Genomic DNA, 16,948 nt, shown 5'->3' with positions numbered 1-16,948 from the left:
GCATCAAATATTATTTCAAATTATATTACCCTTCAATTAATAATTACAAGAAATAATATAAATTTTTATTTATTTTTGATGTATATTTTACAATCTATATAAAGCATTGACACCAGCTCATCACTTCTTGTGCTTCAATTAATACTAATGAACGAGATAGGGTATCATATTCTCAGTCAGTTTTTCTTATTATGAATTAAATGGACACTAATCCTTTTGATTTCGTGATAATAATAATTAATTAAACTTTGAGAACAACCATCATTTATTGTGCTTCCCTGAATAAGATTCTGCGTCACTTCAGCTCATATTCATCTTGCTTTGCCTTTTGTTTTTGTTAGTCCACTGAGTGTGGGTGCCTGCTTGGGAATCCAAGATCAAGACGACTGCAGGCAGCAACGGGACGTAGATATGAATCTTCGAGATCTGCAATTCGGAGATTTAAGAACCACGTTAGCTTAACGGACAAGCCTCACCTGTCGGCTCCTCTATTATATCCCATATCATAAAACATGACAACTTAACTACTTTTACTTACATAGCTTTGGTTTCTTTTCTTCTTTAGTTAAGCGTATTGGTGACGAAATGCCGTTAAAAGGAATCCAAGATTTGCCATTTTACCTTCTTCTTCTTCTCTTCTCAACCCCCTCCGCCCTCATCCCTTCTTCTCTCAGCCTCCTACCCTTTCCCCCATTGCTAAAGGTTTGTTTCTTTCACCTCTCTCTTCTTATTCTCTTTCCCATTCATTATATTCTTATAGCATTTGTATTTGCTGCAATTCCATGGCTTTTGTTCCTTGAATTCACCAACTTCTGGAAGTGGGTCTTCTTTTATCTACCATTCTTTAGCTTTGCTCTGTTTTTTCTTTAGAGTTTCCAATATGTTCCATTCTACGTTGTTTCGGCACTATGTTCTTCAACTTCAAGTTTTCTGTGTTTTCCTTTTGAAAAGAATGAACAATAAATGATGATTTTAGAGGTTCCAATGATTATAATTTTTTTATTAAAAAAATTCGAGTCCTTTGTCTACAATGCTACCACTCCTTGGAATCAAGGAATAGAATTAGCATTTCATTGAAACACTAATTGTAGTTAAAGGTCATAAAAAGGCAGCAAAACCGCTTATGATAAACAACCGTCCTCTCCTCTTCACCCACTTAAAAAGCTTCACTCAATAACCTCTGATTAATTCAAAGTAAATAGCTTTGACATTGGGTACTTTTTTGCCTATATTTTGAGCTGAAAAAGAGGACTTTGACTAACCAATGTTGTCTTTTATTATTTTATTTTAATTTATTTTGGTAAACATATATTTGTTCAATTGTTCTTATTATTTCTTTTCCCTGTGATGTAAGTATTGACTGGTTTTCACTATGATGGATATATATACATTTTAAAATTTGAAAATGCCATGGTTTTACAATTTTGTATCGCTTCCTTGCTTGCTAGCTTTACAATTCATTGCTTTCGCTTTACTGAAAAAAGGATTATGCTTTTGAACCCTTTTTGGTGACGACTTCACTTAACATAACGTTATGCTTACAATTTTTTTTCTTTTTTAATCTCCCTAAGATATATTACTCTCTTTGCTCATCTTCTTTTTTAGTGACTCATTGATGCCTCAATATGATTGTTTTCTGTATGGAAAAAGGTGATCATTCTTTTAATCTTGCTAATTCCCAGATTTCAAGTTTAGACCTTCCCATAATTATATTTCTCTCTGAAAATTTAAATCTTTTGTCTGTCATGGAAAAAAAAAAGCCATTGTTACTGTTAAGAAAAGAGAAGAAAAGCAAAAAGGAAAGCGAAAGAGCAAGAGAAAGCTTTAGGCTAAATTGATGTTTTAACTAAATGCATGATGAAAATTTTGTTAGGCATTGGATTTACATGTCATGATCATGTATTTACTTCTTTGTGTCACACCAATACTGCATGTGTTACATAACACAACTTTCATTTCTGCCATTATTAACAAAAGTACATGTTCTAAATTTCACATTGGTTTGCCAGGGGAAGGAATGAAGACTGATGAGATGAAGCTGCCTTCCTATTTTGCTACATTTGCCTTCCTGTTTCTGTGTTTCCTTTCAGTAAACGTTGCCGACTTAGACTCAGATAAGCAAGCCCTCCTGCGATTTTCTGCCAGGGTTCCTCATGGTCGGAAACTTAACTGGAGCTCTGCTACTCCGGTATGCACTTCGTGGGTTGGCATCAACTGCACCAAGGATCAATCCCGTGTGATGGCTCTCCATCTTCCTGGTGTTGGACTACATGGTCCAATTCCAGCCAATACACTTGGAAAGTTGGATGCTCTCATGATCCTCAGCCTCCGGTTGAATAGTCTTAGCGGTAACCTTCCAACGGATTTACTCTCTCTTCCTTCTCTCCGTTACGTATACCTTCAGCACAACAACTTTTCAGGTCACATTCCTCCATCTCTCCCTCCCCGTTTGAATTTCCTTGATCTCTCCTTCAACTCCTTGACAGGCACCATTCCGGCCACAGTTCAAAACTTGACCAACCTCACTGGTTTAGAGCTTCAAAATAACTCCCTTACAGGACAGATCCCCAATTTCAACCTTCCAAGGCTTAAGCTTTTGAATTTGAGCTACAACAATTTAAATGGATCCATACCATCTTCCCTCCACAATTTCCCTGCTTCTTCTTTTGTAGGAAATCATATATGTGGGCCTCCATTGAACCAGTGTCTTACAATCAACCCTTCTTCACCTTCTCCTTCCCCTACTCATTTACCTCCATCAGCAAAACCAGGGAACTCTCATAAGAAACTAAGTACAGGTGCTATAATTGCCATATCAGTTGGGGGTTCAGCACTAGTTTTATTCTTGTTTCTGTTCCTAGTGCTGCGGTGCTTAACCAGAAAGAACTTTCAAGGCAGCTTTACATCAAAAGCTAATGGTGGAAGGACCGAAAAACCGAAGGAAGATTTTGGTAGTGGGGTGCAAGAGGCAGAGAAGAACAAACTGGTTTTCTTTGAAGGTTGCTCATATAATTTCGATCTAGAGGATTTGTTGAGAGCTTCTGCTGAAGTGCTTGGAAAAGGAAGCTATGGTACAACCTATAAGGCCATCTTGGAAGAAGGAACAACAATGGTTGTAAAGAGATTGAAAGAAGTAGTTGCAGTAAAAAGAGAATTTGAACTACAAATGGAAAATGTGGGAAGGCTTGGTCACCACCCAAACCTTGTACCTCTCCGTGCTTATTACTATTCCAAGGACGAGAAGCTGCTTGTCTATGACTACATACCAGCTGGCAGCTTCTCCTCATTATTGCATGGTACATTTATCTAAACCATACATAACATTACAATCATGTTTATTTGATGAACAAAGTCAAATTTAGATATGTTTGAAACTTCATTGCAGGAAGCAGGGAAAGTGGTCGTCCCTTACCAGACTGGGATACAAGGTTAAAAATATGCTTGGGAGCAGCAAAAGGCATCACCCATCTCCATGCTTCTGGAGGTGGAAAATTCGTCCATGGCAACATCAAGTCCTCCAACGTCCTCCTCACTCAAGACTTACATGGCTGCATTTCTGATTTCGGATTGACTTCTCTAATGAGTTCCCCAACCGTTTCTTCTAGAACGGTAGGATACCGAGCTCCCGAGGCGATAGAAACTCGAAAGTTTACACAAAAGAGTGATGTCTATAGTTTCGGTGTGCTTCTCCTAGAGATGCTGACAGGCAAAGCAGCACAAGTCCAACCATCAGGGCATGAGGATGTGGTGGACCTCCCGAGGTGGGTTCAATCAGTTGTGAGAGAGGAATGGACTGCCGAAGTGTTCGATATAGAGCTGATGAAATACAACGACATTGAAGAAGAGCTGGTGCAGATGCTTCAGATAGCAATGGCATGTGTGGCAAGGTTACCGGACGTGAGGCCTAGCATGGAGGAAGTAACCAGGACGATTGAAGAAATCCGACCATCTGACTCTGAGAACCGATCTTCGTCAGATCAAGAAGTTGCTTAGCTATTGTGATTTGCAAGGCCTCCGTCCATTATACGTGTGATGTGATTATTTTAGGATTAGTAGAGAATGATTGACAAGATGTGTTTTGAGTATTGACCTCTATACCTATTATTCAATTGCTTTTATTTTTTATTTTTTATTTTTTTGGTTTCCTTTCTCCCAACTTATTATTAAGTACATATACATATAAATATCTTTGATTGAAATTATTAATAAACTACCGCCACTAGCATATATATATATATATATATATATATTGGTTGCTGTTGCTCTATCACTCAAGTTATCTAATATATATATACACAATTAAGGTAATTTCATGCCATCCTCCACATTGGTTATCTCCTACCTTTTTCGCCCTCCCACCAACCTTTTTTTTTCTTTCTCCATCTTATTCACTTTATATATTTTATGGGTATTTTTTAGAGGTAATTGTGGGACAGGCCTGGACAAAATTTTAGGCCTATTTTTTAAGTTCAGGCTTAGCCCAAAATAAAATTGTTAAGCTCGGCTCCGCCCGGCCCATTTTATTTTTTTAGCTTAATTCATTAAATAAAAAATTAAAAATATAATAAATCAAATACATTTAAAAACTTAAAAACAAATATTAAAACAAGAAACAAATAAAAAATAGACTAAAATAATTCAAATAATACACAAATTAAAAATATAATAAAAAGTGGTTATATTAAAATTGAAAATAAAAAAGTAAATATGATTAAAAATAAAAAAATTATTTTAGCCTGGCCCGGGCCAAAAAAGTTTTACTCGAGGCTCGGCTTGTTTTCTAAACAGGCCTCATTTTTTTGCCCAAACCCATATTTCGAGCCTATATTTTCATCTTAAGGTAGCCCAACCCATGATCACCTCTAGTATCTTTGTTGTCTTCACAAGTTGTGATGGACAAATAACAGCACCTATTATTCGCTAAAACTCCATCGGTCACTAGTAGTTTTTTCTTGAAAAGTGGGTGACTCTTCGGCAGTTTTTTAATCTATTTCTATTTTGAGAGTATTTTAGAATAATAATGATTTCATGAGTCGATTTGGACCCATGTTGTCTTAAGTTTTATATGTTTTTTATTTATTTTTCTATTATTTAATAAGTTTTCAGTTTTAGAAATTTTTGTTTGCTCTTGTAGCAAATTTTTTAGTCTTACTTATGCATGTAACCGTAGTTTTACAAGTGATTTTAGAGATGGTTTTGTTGCTGCCCTCTCTAGTTTGGTAAATACTCGACTCTTTTGTCGATTTTTGCTTGAAGCTTTAGACCATTTGAGGCTGATTTTCTTATCGTATTAAGTATTTGCAATTACTCGAGATATGTCATGCTTGAGTTGTGACAAGCCAATTGTCAACGTGTCATGATGTTTTATTGATGTTGAGGCTAAAATATTTGTTATGTTGATAGAAATTGTCCTTCACTATCTATGATAAGTGTTTGTTATTTTTTATCTAAATTGTATGATTTCAATCATTAAATAAATTAATAAATTTATGTAACATATTAACAAACTGACTTTAATTGCAATATGGGTCCCATTTATTATATATCAATTTTGTTTAAATTAATTAAATTTGTTAACAATAATATAATTAAAAATTTTATATTTATCATTTAATCTAGTAAATGATTTACATGTTAAAATTCTGTTCTTTTCTTTTCTAATTGATATCTTTAATGCCCAGCCATGTTGTAATATTGGTTGATTGATTTTTTTTAAATTGCATTTTTATCGTATTATACGTACAATTTATAAAAATAAAATTATTTAATATAAAATATTTTAATATATTTTAATTAATAAATACAATCAATTCATATAATATAAAAGGTATGTAGACTAATATACTATATACAAGGTATAGACACATTTATAAATGTTTTCTTATGTGAAGTATTTTATATTGCGGAAAGTGACACTTTCTATGATTGACACCTAAGTATTTTGACTATAAGCATGATATAAGTTTTATTTTTAATTGATATTTTTAAAAATAAAATATTTTTATTAATTTGTTATGTGAAAATTCTTCAATTTATACTTTTAACTTCCACACTTAGAAAATTATCCAACGTATTACTCTGGAGATCAAAATTAAAATAAATTTGATAATATCTACTTAAAATAAAATTGTTTAAATACATTATATTTTTCTTAAAATTGTTTATATTTTTTTTCTTTAATAGGCTTCAATTTTTTAAATTATAATATATCTTTTAACATATATAAAATATGCAATATATAAAATTATTTTAAATAAAATTCTATTGTATAAAAACTAGTTTTTATTTATATTTGTTATATGCCTATTATGATTAAATTAATACGTAAATATACTTTCATGTCTAAAATGCTAAAATACAAATAAGAAGAAACTAAAATTGTTTTTATTATATAAATATTATTTTTAATTATCTCTATGCTCCATCTAAATAGAAGATTAACTCAGTCATTATTATATAAATATAAAATAGGCAATAATTAGTTAATTAATAAATAATTTTAAATCGCTCAATCATTGCCGGAAAAGGCTATTGAGTTTGAAAGTGAGATTAACTCATTACTTGGAAGTGGAGTACATGTCTAACTCAAAGTTGAATTTAATTAAAGAAAGGGTAATTTATTTATTTTATTTAAAATTTAATAAAAAATTAATGTCACAAATTAATCAAATATTAATTCGATTAATGAAATTACATTGATATCTTTTCATATTTAACATAAGTTATATTATTTAAGGGTATTTTAATCTTTTATTTTAAAAATAATGTTAAATATGACTCCTATTTTCAGTCAAATTTGAAAAATAATCTTTCAGTTAAACTTTGTTTACTTATTTCAATCAAACACTGATTAGTTTAGATTATTTTATTATTATTTGATCTATAAATTTAGCCTATAAATAGACTATTTTATAACCTTAGAAAATATACCCATTAGAGATTAAAACTTAAAACACATTTGTGGGTTCTTTGTTTTCGGGTTTTTGGGGTTTAATTTTTATATCCATCTTTTGTACTCTTCGTTCTTTTGCCATTATAGTAAAATTATCTTTACTCGTGGTTTTTTATCCTCTTTGGAGGGGTTTTTTCACGTTAGATTTGTGAGTTCAATTTTTTAATTTATTCTGCAATTTTCTTGTTCGTTGCTTAACCGAGTCGAAATCCTAACAAATAATAATAAGCATATGATAATATTTGAACTCATGTCAATTCCATTAATAAAATCTTAAATTTATTATTCAATCAAAGCTTTATTTTAATACTTTTATATATTTTAATTTTGTTATGCACACTTTATTAACATCATAAATTATATATCTATACTATTATTTAAATATTTGGGTTTTTTAGCATAATTTAAATCCTTAATTTGGTGTTACAAGTCAATTCAGCGCCTTCTCAATTAAGAAAATTAATTTGATGTCCTTTAGTATTTAAAATAAAATATATTATTTAAAAATACTTTAGTCTTTTTATTTAACCAATGCTAATTGCATTAATAAAACTGTATTTTACCACTCAACTAAAGCTTTATTTTGATTCGAAATAGATATTAATTTTATTCTATACACTTATTACCTCTATCAATTGTATATCTATAATATTATTTAAGTTCTTATTTGAGTTGGTGTTACAAGTCAATCGAACACTAAATTAATTAGTGAAATTACGAAAATATCATTTTATTATTAAAATTAATTATATTATTCAAGATACTTTAATAATAAAAAATTGTATATGGTGGGATTTAAACCTATATTATTCATGTCAATAAAGCATTAATTTTATAACTGAAGTAAAGTTTTATTATATTATGATATTTACATTTCAATTGTATTATAATAATTTATTACTTTAATCAATTATATATATTCGTAATATTATTAATTGAGTTGGTGTCAAAAATCAACTCAATACTAACTAATAATAATATCATGTATAATTATAATTCATTTAGTATTTTTTAATATGAAGTATTTACTATCTAAATTTATTTACTCACAATTTAAGTTTTTTCTATTTTAATATTATACATATTCATTATTAATTAATTTTTAATTATACTGATTATTTATCTAATACTTGTATTTTAAATATTAAGTTTGCGTGTGATAAGATTCCTCTTGCTTATATAAAAAACTGTTATTTCTCTCCCTCTGTTTTGAGTGCAAAATCAAGGGGTTGCCGGTGGAAACGACGCGCTCGTTGAGGGCCAAGGAAGGAAGGAGGAAGAGAGAGAGAGAGATAAAAAGGAGAATCTGCTTCAAAGTTTCAAACTTTCCCGTCTCATATCTAATCCCCAATTTCTCTCTTCTGCTCTAGGTATATTTTCCTTTTTTTTTCACAACTTTCTTCTTCAAGCTTTACTTTCACCGTGGTTGCTATATATTGTTCTTTATGTGATGGTTTTTTCTGATTTTGCCTTCAGGTTCCTTCCTGTTCTCTTAGGATTCTTGTGGTCTGTTCAAAGCGTCATGGCATCGAAGCGGATTTTGAAGGAACTCAAGGATTTGCAAAAGGATCCACCCACTTCTTGCAGTGCAGGTCCCTTTTCTTTTTCTGGACAGACATAAATTTTATGCCCCTCCTGATAATAACTTCATTTATACCACTTTGTCTATTTTTCTTTTCTCTGGTTTCATGTACAATACGTGTCATTTATATACCCATGAATTTATTGAATTCCATTTAGGATTATATGTATTTGGCTGTATACGTATAACCTTTGCTCAAGCAAGCTTACTTTTGTCCATCCCCAGTGCTTATCGCTGAAATTCCTTAACCATGGATGCTGAGGGTCGGACCCTCAACATGTCGAGGTTTTGTCTCTCTGTCGAGAGCGCTGATGGGTTCACAAAGGGGGTGCGCCTATCGGGATGCCTGAATAGGCAGGAGCCATAGTTGCTGAAGAGCGAGCACATGGTGCCATGGTTGCCGAAAAGCAAGCTAATGGCAAGGCTCGAACTCAAGACCTCTACTATATAGAATTCCTTGAGGGAGCCAGGGTACGGCTTGGGCTAGTGATCCTCAACAAAGTAGCATGGGTCCGAAGTCCTTAAGTTTTTAGTCTACAAAATTTTCAAGTCCCATTCTTTAGACCTAACTTTTGTCATGTGATGCTCTATTATGTCACTAACCTCGGGATGCTTGCACTTTTTTTTGTGATAGGTCCTGTAGCTGAAGACATGTTTCATTGGCAAGCAACACTCATGGGCCCTTCCGATAGCCCTTATGCGGGAGGTGTATTTTTAGTTAGTATTCATTTTCCTCCAGATTATCCTTTCAAGCCCCCTAAGGTAGTTTGCTTCACCTGGATCGTTTTATTATCCCTTTTCTGTGTGCGTAGAATGTTGTTTGAGTGGTACGTACTCTTTTCATGGATAATGCTGCCATCATGTTTAGGTTGCATTTAGGACCAAGGTTTTCCATCCAAACATCAATAGCAATGGGAGCATTTGTCTTGATATCCTAAAAGAACAGTGGAGTCCAGCCCTAACCATTTCCAAGGTTTGACCTTACTCCTGCTAACCTTATGGTATTTCATACACATGCAGAATCTCGGTTTTTGGCTGACTATGGCTGCACAAAAGTTTCTCTGGTGTCACTTTTAATTGATTTCAATATCCTTGGGTAAAATTACTTTCTATTGGTTATAAGTTAGACTTGCATTTTACGAGTTTGTACGCGTTTCCAACATACGAACAATCACTGCCGTTACTCCCCGAGTTTAATTTTCTTTCTGGGAATTGAATAATTAATATCAGAAGAGAATTTCTTTCTGGGAATTGAATAATTAATATCAGAAGAGAAAGACCAACCTTGATCAAATATCATTGGCATTATATTGTCATTGTTACTATCCTTCTTTGCATTGGCTTCTGCTGCTGCTTGGAAATTTAAGTAATTTTTGGTCTTAAATATCATTAGAGCTTGTCTTAGAATAAGATAACATGGTAAAAAAAAAAAAAAAGTTTAACTCCAATGCAAAACCAGGTTCTGCTCTCGATCTGCTCGTTGTTGACTGATCCAAACCCTGATGACCCACTTGTTCCGGAGATTGCACACATGTATAAGACTGATCGGGCAAAGTACGAAGCGACAGCACGTGGCTGGACCCAGAAGTATGCCATGGGATGATGGTGGTTAGTGTGTAATACGTATTGGCTTTGGTACGATGCCATATATGTGTTAAAACCTTCATATATTTTGATTTGGATTTGAATTATGTGGACATCTTATATGAAAGGCATTTCCTAAAACTTTCATGCTTATAAATGGAGGATTATGGTTTGACGATAAAATTTTTAACAGTTAAAAATATGCCATCAGTCCTTGTGCTCTTCCAACATTTGGAATTTAGTCCCTATATTAAAATTGTTAAAATTTTTTATTAAATTCAAGTTCATTTCATTACAATTTTACTTTTTTAGTTACATGGTTGTTAGGTAAATTTTTTTTTATTTCAAAATTTCACACCATATGTTTAATAAAAAACATTTAACAGGGTCAAAATTTTAAAAATAAAAGTGTAAGATTGAATTTTAAATTTTTTGAAAAGTGCAGGGACTGATTAGGTCTTTAAATGCAAAAGTTGAGGTAAGAAACCATCATGTTTATATATCAAATAATTATATCCATAAATGGACAACCCAACGCTTAGGGCAACTGAAAACAGTTGCCAAACTTTAGGTAAAACGAATCGTAATTCTTTAACCACAACCTCATAATAGGGTTGTTGATTTAGCTTCAAGCTCAAGAATTTCTTTAATTAATTTTAAATTATACATACTTGAATGGAACAACTTGATTTCAGCACAGAAAATTTCTTGTTCCACAACATTAATTATTTTACTTACGAAAGTTTGAAATTGCATTTAAGTACTAAAATAATTTACTTTTTTCAATTATTGACCCATTACTTTTTTCCTTCCAAATTTGCTTGTATGAATGTATTTAATAGGTAAATTTTGATTTAAAAACTACTAAATATATAAATAAAAATAACTAAATCGTGCCATAATTGTAATAAAGGATTAGTCGGAAAAATGAATATGTTAGAAATTAGTGGAATATTTTGATCTAAAAATTTTAGTTATTCTAAAAATAAAATATAAAATAGAAATTAGAAAAATCCAAAATATTGGATCAACCAACCTGTTGGCAACAGCGAAAAACATGGGGGTATATGAGTAAATTGAGATACAAAAGGCAAGGATCCAAACAGTCAGAGAACAGGTCAGTCCTTCGAAGCTTGAGCCTGCTTGACTCTATTCCTGTTTGTGTTTGACTCTTTGGGCTTCTAATCTACTACTCTGTTTCCTTCATTGATTTTTCAGAAGCTTTTCTTACCCAAAATTTTCTGCTTACTCATTCTTTATTTAATTTCTACATCATTAGATTCCTTAAACCGCAAGGTTACTTTAACTTTCGCATCTAGTATTGGATTCTTTTTATTGTCACTAATCTAATCGGAAAATCAAGCCTTAATCTTTACAGGTAAATTAGCCGTCGCTTTGTTCTAAGTTGGTAATTGACGGGTGTTCTATTAATCTTCTTAGCTTGCATTCCTAGCTTGCGTTTGTCTTTGATTCCATTTGTAGAGTACTTTCAGATTACTCTTTTACTTTTCTGTTTCCTTTCTTGGTATTTGTTAAAATTCTGATAATTCAAGTGAAAAAGCTATGTCTAAATGTTGTTGGAATTCTTGTTGCATTTTGACTATTTGTTCAATCGAATGAGAATTTCATTTTTGGAGGTTTTCTTTTGCTTTATTTGCAAGGATTTGAGAAAGCAAATTGCATGATTTGGTTTTGTATATCATAATTTTGGGTTTGAAAAACAGGATGGATGTAACTTGTTCAGAAATGTAAATATATACCCTTAGGGTTTTATCCAAGTATTGTTTATTAGGAAATAATACAGCTATTATGCCTTTTGAAGTTTATTGCCTGTGTGGAAGTAGTGAGGATTTACTTTTAACTTGTTTAAGATTGATTATTGTGTATAAATTGATAGTTAAAATTGATTCTTTACCATGGACTTAGTCTGCAATGTCTGGACTTTGATGTCTTCCCAACTTTCAAGGGTACTGATACATTGCTGCAGTTGGCGTTTTGGCATTTTTCAAATATGGGACATTGCTTCTCTAAGGTAAGTGCTCTTAGCACATTTTATTTATTTTATAGAATGCAATTTTGGTTTTCTCGCCTAACAATTATCGTTCTGGTTCTCGGGTTTTCTGCATTTATTTATCTATTAGTGAATAACATTTTGATAGGTTTAGTAACTGTACTGCCGCAAGAACAGGGTATAATCCTTTGGTCTTTTGAGTTTTTAATGACTTAATAATATATCTGATGAGAGAATTATGTTGGCCAAGATGCAATGAATCTTTAATTAAATACCAAAAAATGTTCTCAACTTTTCAAAATTAAAGTTTGCTGATATTTTACGTCCATTATTGGACATGCAAATTTGTTCTGAAACATTTTTCATCCAATTTAAACTTCTCAGAGTTCTTGCATTTATTTAAAGCTGCTGAACGGTTGTCAGCATGACATTTGTTGATACAGGTCTGGGTTGTGGAGAAGTGTGGTTTACATTGTGGTGCTTACAGCCTGATATGCTGGTTCAAAAGCTAGGAGAGGTGTTTTTTTTGGCAGATTTTGGGTAGTTAAATGTCTTCCACACTTCCTACAAGACTTGAACTAGATGGTCGTATTTGCTGTCGGTCCTCCTGTACCCTTTCTCCATTCCCAACATTGTCAAGCCCATCATCTCTAGTGATGCTTCCCTCATCAGATTTTTCTTTGCTTATAAACTCAACACCCTGTTGTATTTCATCGATCAGTAGTCTCATCATCATCATTCAGCCCATTTCTACAATCATCAAAACTCACTTTTTTTTTTTATCATTGCTGATACACTTGCTCCTTCCAGGTTTACTATTTCATCTTCCTCCACTTGCATCCTTCGCATTTTCAGAGCTTAGAGGTTTGACAGTGTTGGGAATGGAGAAAGGGCGCAGGAAGAGGAAGATGAAATAGTAAACCTAAAAGGAGCAAGTGTGTTAGCAACAGTAAAGAAAGTGATGTCCATGTGGATGTTGATGACAAGGTGGGTGATGGTGTTGGTGAGTAGGATGATGGTGATGGTGATAATGTTTTAATTCTTGATTCTGTCAACATGGTGGATAGATGTGCAAGAGGAAACCATGCTGGAGACTGCATTGTTGGTGATTGGTTAAAAGGAGAGTATTGTATTAAATGCAATAGCAGCAGTGGCTAGGTTTTGGTCTGCAGCAAAAATGGCTGCCCAATTGCTTTCCATGAGGTGTGCATAACTTGGAAACTTGAATTTGATTATATGGGTAAATTCTATTGACCTTATTGTTGGCACAAGCAGCAAGTGGCCAAGTTCAAACAGCTGAGAATGAAAGCTATGTTGACAAAGAAGGAATTGTCCAACTTCATATGTTTGAGAAGGGATGGTGGAAGTGAAGAGAAGCAAGAAGGGGAAATGGTGAATATGAAAGGAATGAGTTTGTCAGCAATGGCAAGGGAAGTCGGTTTTGGTGATAGTGGAAATGGGCTTAAATGATGATGGTAAAAGAAACATGGGTGTTGAGTTTATAAGCATAGAAAAATCTGATGAGGGAAGCATATTTAGATCTCATGGGTTTGACAATTTTGGGAATAGAGTTGGTTCTGGTGATTGTGGGAATAGGCTGAATGATGGTGATAAAGGGTCATTCATAATAATTACAATGAAACATAGGTGTTGAGTTGATAAGCAAAGAAAAATCTAATGAGTGAATCATCTTTAGTGCTGATGGGTTTGACAATGTTGGGAATGGAGAAAGGATGCGGGAGGATATAAAAATTTCTTTGTGAAGATGATGAAATTGATGAGGATCGATGGCAAATAAGGCCATCCCATTCCAGCCTTCTAGGAATTGTGAAAGACACTTACATGCCCAAACTTTGCCAAAATACCGTCAAAAACCCAAAAGCACCTTTCCTAGCTTCTTAACCACCATACGCAGCTCTTAGCATCACTGTGTGAACTACCCTTCTCCTCCACAACCTAGACCTATATCAACAAAAGTCATGATGACAATTGTTCGGCAGCTTTTAATAAAAAAGCTAAAAATGCAAGAACACTGAGCTGAAGAATATGCAGATCCTACCGTTTATATGTTCTTATATAGCTACAGGATTTTGTTCCTTTTTTGGTAGTGTTTGTTGCAAACTGTTCACACTAATAATAGACCATAATTGTTTTTTTAAATATATATACATGTGTTAGCTATATAGTTTCTCAGGTGAACTGGTTTTCTAGACCTCTTTGTTGACTAACTATCATTTATTTATTGTAAAAGTTCTGTTTAACATTTATTTATAAAAAAGAAAACAGACATTTTACCGTACTACTGATAAGTCTAATGCCTACCTCAAGATTCTACTGTCTTGCCTTCGGGAATGGGATTCGGTCCGAGAAAGCCATTCAATGGTTTTGTTAATGATGTGTTCTTTTAACTAAGAAAGATGATGGTTTAGTCTTTACCGACTTTTTTTTGTCTCAACACTTACTGCAATCCTGCGTGGGTTATCAGTTCTACCTGGTTAAAGTTGTTTGATACCTGTGTTACCTGTAGGATAAATCTGACGGATCTGATTCAGAACAGGCTGTTGAGTTTGTTGGTGGAAATGTGCACCGGGTTACCTCTAAGGAGGATTGGGATCAGAAGTTGTCTGAAGCGAAGAGAGATGGCAAGATTGTAAGCTTCTTATTACTTTCTACTCAGGCAAGGTAACAGGGCAGTAGTAACGATGCTAGAGGATTTCCCATCATTTCTCAAACCTCTATTCGTTTAATTTCTATACCCTTGGGAGTAAAACCCTATCCGTTTTAATATGTTCTCACACATGAAAATTCTATATGTGAATAGCTATATCTACGATGGCCGTAGCTGCTTTATGGATCCCTTTCTCCTTTAATTTGCCTTTTCCTGGAAAGACTACATGCCCTGAGTTCACTCATAAGCCTTGCTTGTTTACTTGAGAATTTATTGTTTTTATGAATCCCTTGATTTATCTAATGTCTAAAGCCCAATGATTTATCAGGTTATTGCAAACTTCAGTGCGACATGGTGTGGGCCTTGTAGAATGCTTGCACCATTTTATTGTGAACTCTCAGAGAAGCACCCTTCTCTAATGTTCTTGTTGATAGATGTTGATGAACTAACTGTAAGTATTGAAACGTCTATCTGCCACCTCCAACTTTATATATACATGTCATGTGTTTCTGTATGCGTTATATTCTTTTTCATTTGTGTCTAGTGATTAAAAGAGTGGTCTGCTATATGGACTGTATCCTGACAATTTACTCTTTGGTACTGTCAGGGGAATTGTCTTATCAACAGCTTCGCCCCATTGCATAAAAACCAAATTTAGCTCGATATACATGAGTGGCAGTCATTCACTCAATTATCAGTAGCAAATAGACCTGTTCATGTGGACCTGACCATCAAGCCAACCTGATCAATCAAACATGAGCCCAATTTGACCATAAAAAGCCAACGACTCACCCGAAATGGCCTAAACCTAAAGTGACCAAAACCTGATATGATTCTAACCCTTAATGATCTGATCTGATCCTAAAACTGACCTGAACTAAGATCACCGAAAAATTTAAAACTTGAATTGGCACGAACTAGATTGATTCGGCCCAAAGCAAACCTGATCCATCCAATGACAGGTTTAGTAGCAAATATATAGGATCCCAAGCGGGCAAGCATGCTACTAGCTTTATCTTGATAACTCGCAGGCTCGAATCATGCAGAAAAAGTTTAGGGTTGTATAATAGTGTGCAGTGGGTCAGTCTCCACATATAGCTAGGGGAGATAAATCTATATATATGTATGTATGTACAAAATAAGTGACATTTTAGTTGATTATTTATACTACTATCATTACTATAAAGTAGCCAAATTGATTGGTGATACAGGATTTCAGCACCTCATGGGATATTAAAGCCACTCCTACATTTTTCTTTCTTAAAGATGGGCAGCAAATAGACAAGCTTGTTGGAGCAAACAAGCCAGAGTTGCAGAAGAAGCTTACTGCTGTTTTAGATTCGGTGGGGAATCATGGGAAATGACATTTGTGAGGTTTCCAGTTTCAAAGACTTGGCAGTATCTTCTTTTCTGTCTCTGTTTGTGTTGTCGTGAGCTTTGGTTGAATGTGGTGTATTTGTAAACTGTTGTTTGTTATATAAGTGTAATATTTGCAATGCCTGGTTGCATCAACGACCCTCGTTTATCAATGACCTTGTTAAGTTTGTGCAGCTTCATTCACTCTATTTTTCAAAGTTTTTTTTTTTTTTTTCTTTTTCACATCCATGTTATTTGTGATATGCTATTACTCTTCCTATTGTTCTTTTTATATTTTTGACAAGTAGTCTGGGATAGGGATTGTCTATCGATCAAATCCAGGATCGATGGCAACTAAAGATTCGAACACAAGTACTTTATAAGTCCACTATAGGTGGATGTATATGGTTTTTTCTTTTTAAAAAAGAAACTATTAATCTGTATGGAAATATACATTTTTATGAGGTACGATAATAAATAGCTTCATATAGATGTAGAGTAGACAGATGGTTGAAGTAGCTGTAATTAACTTTTCAGATTTTCAGATTTCAACATTTTATTGTAATTATCTTTTTTTAAAAAGAAAGTGATATATGCTTTGGTGTTTTTGGTCTGTTAAAGGAAAAGTGAAGATCCCAATTAGGATGGTGCCAGAGGAGAGCCTGGATGGACCCTTTCTGCCTTTATACTAAAAAGTGGGGCATTCAGTGGCAAGTCTTCAACGTATGACGTATCCCATCCATTCCATAGTGGAGTGTGGACCCTGAAACAGTATTCTACAGCCTCAATTTTATA

The 16,948-nt window shown here is 33.5% G+C and overlaps 3 protein-coding genes across 8 annotated transcripts; all 3 read left to right on the top strand.

The window, feature by feature from the left end:
- Positions 1-134: 134 nt before the first annotated feature.
- LOC108487086 (probable inactive receptor kinase At3g08680) lies at positions 135-4,210 on the top strand. Of its 3 annotated transcripts, none has more exons than XM_017791316.2 (3): positions 135-702; positions 2,010-3,296; positions 3,386-4,210. In XM_017791316.2, the coding sequence occupies exons 2-3, from the start codon at positions 2,018-2,020 to the stop codon at positions 3,991-3,993; spliced, it is 1,887 nt and encodes a 628-aa protein (XP_017646805.1). In that variant the 5' UTR covers positions 135-702; positions 2,010-2,017; the 3' UTR covers positions 3,994-4,210. The 3 variants fall into 3 exon arrangements, with proteins under 3 accessions (XP_017646805.1, XP_017646806.1, XP_052875643.1); XM_017791317.2 differs by lacking the exon at positions 135-702 and adding an exon at positions 730-818; XM_053019683.1 differs by lacking the exon at positions 135-702 and adding an exon at positions 1,547-1,650.
- Positions 4,211-8,103: 3,893 nt separating this feature from the next.
- LOC108489758 (ubiquitin-conjugating enzyme E2-17 kDa) lies at positions 8,104-10,301 on the top strand. Its single transcript, XM_017794488.2, has 5 exons — positions 8,104-8,322; positions 8,429-8,544; positions 9,169-9,296; positions 9,403-9,507; positions 9,994-10,301. The coding sequence occupies exons 2-5, from the start codon at positions 8,475-8,477 to the stop codon at positions 10,135-10,137; spliced, it is 447 nt and encodes a 148-aa protein (XP_017649977.1). The 5' UTR covers positions 8,104-8,322; positions 8,429-8,474; the 3' UTR covers positions 10,138-10,301.
- Positions 10,302-11,122: 821 nt separating this feature from the next.
- On the top strand, positions 11,123-16,347 carry LOC108487231 (thioredoxin H9-like). Of its 4 annotated transcripts, none has more exons than XM_053020002.1 (5): positions 11,123-11,235; positions 12,045-12,150; positions 14,657-14,779; positions 15,126-15,248; positions 16,009-16,347. In XM_053020002.1, exons 1-5 carry the CDS (start codon positions 11,186-11,188, stop codon positions 16,159-16,161), a joined length of 555 nt encoding a protein of 184 aa, XP_052875962.1. In that variant the 5' UTR covers positions 11,123-11,185; the 3' UTR covers positions 16,162-16,347. The 4 variants fall into 4 exon arrangements, with proteins under 4 accessions (XP_052875962.1, XP_052875963.1, XP_017647015.1 ...); XM_053020003.1 differs by having other exon boundaries at positions 11,163-11,235; positions 12,085-12,150; XM_017791526.2 differs by lacking the exon at positions 11,123-11,235 and adding an exon at positions 11,242-11,496 and having other exon boundaries at positions 12,085-12,150.
- The last annotated feature ends 601 nt before the right edge of the window (positions 16,348-16,948 follow it).

The sequence above is a fragment of the Gossypium arboreum genome, chromosome 10, assembly GCF_025698485.1.
Source record: "Gossypium arboreum isolate Shixiya-1 chromosome 10, ASM2569848v2, whole genome shotgun sequence".
In the NCBI taxonomy this organism is placed as follows: domain Eukaryota; kingdom Viridiplantae; phylum Streptophyta; class Magnoliopsida; order Malvales; family Malvaceae; genus Gossypium; species Gossypium arboreum.
This window is presented reverse-complemented; position numbering and strand designations above follow the sequence as displayed.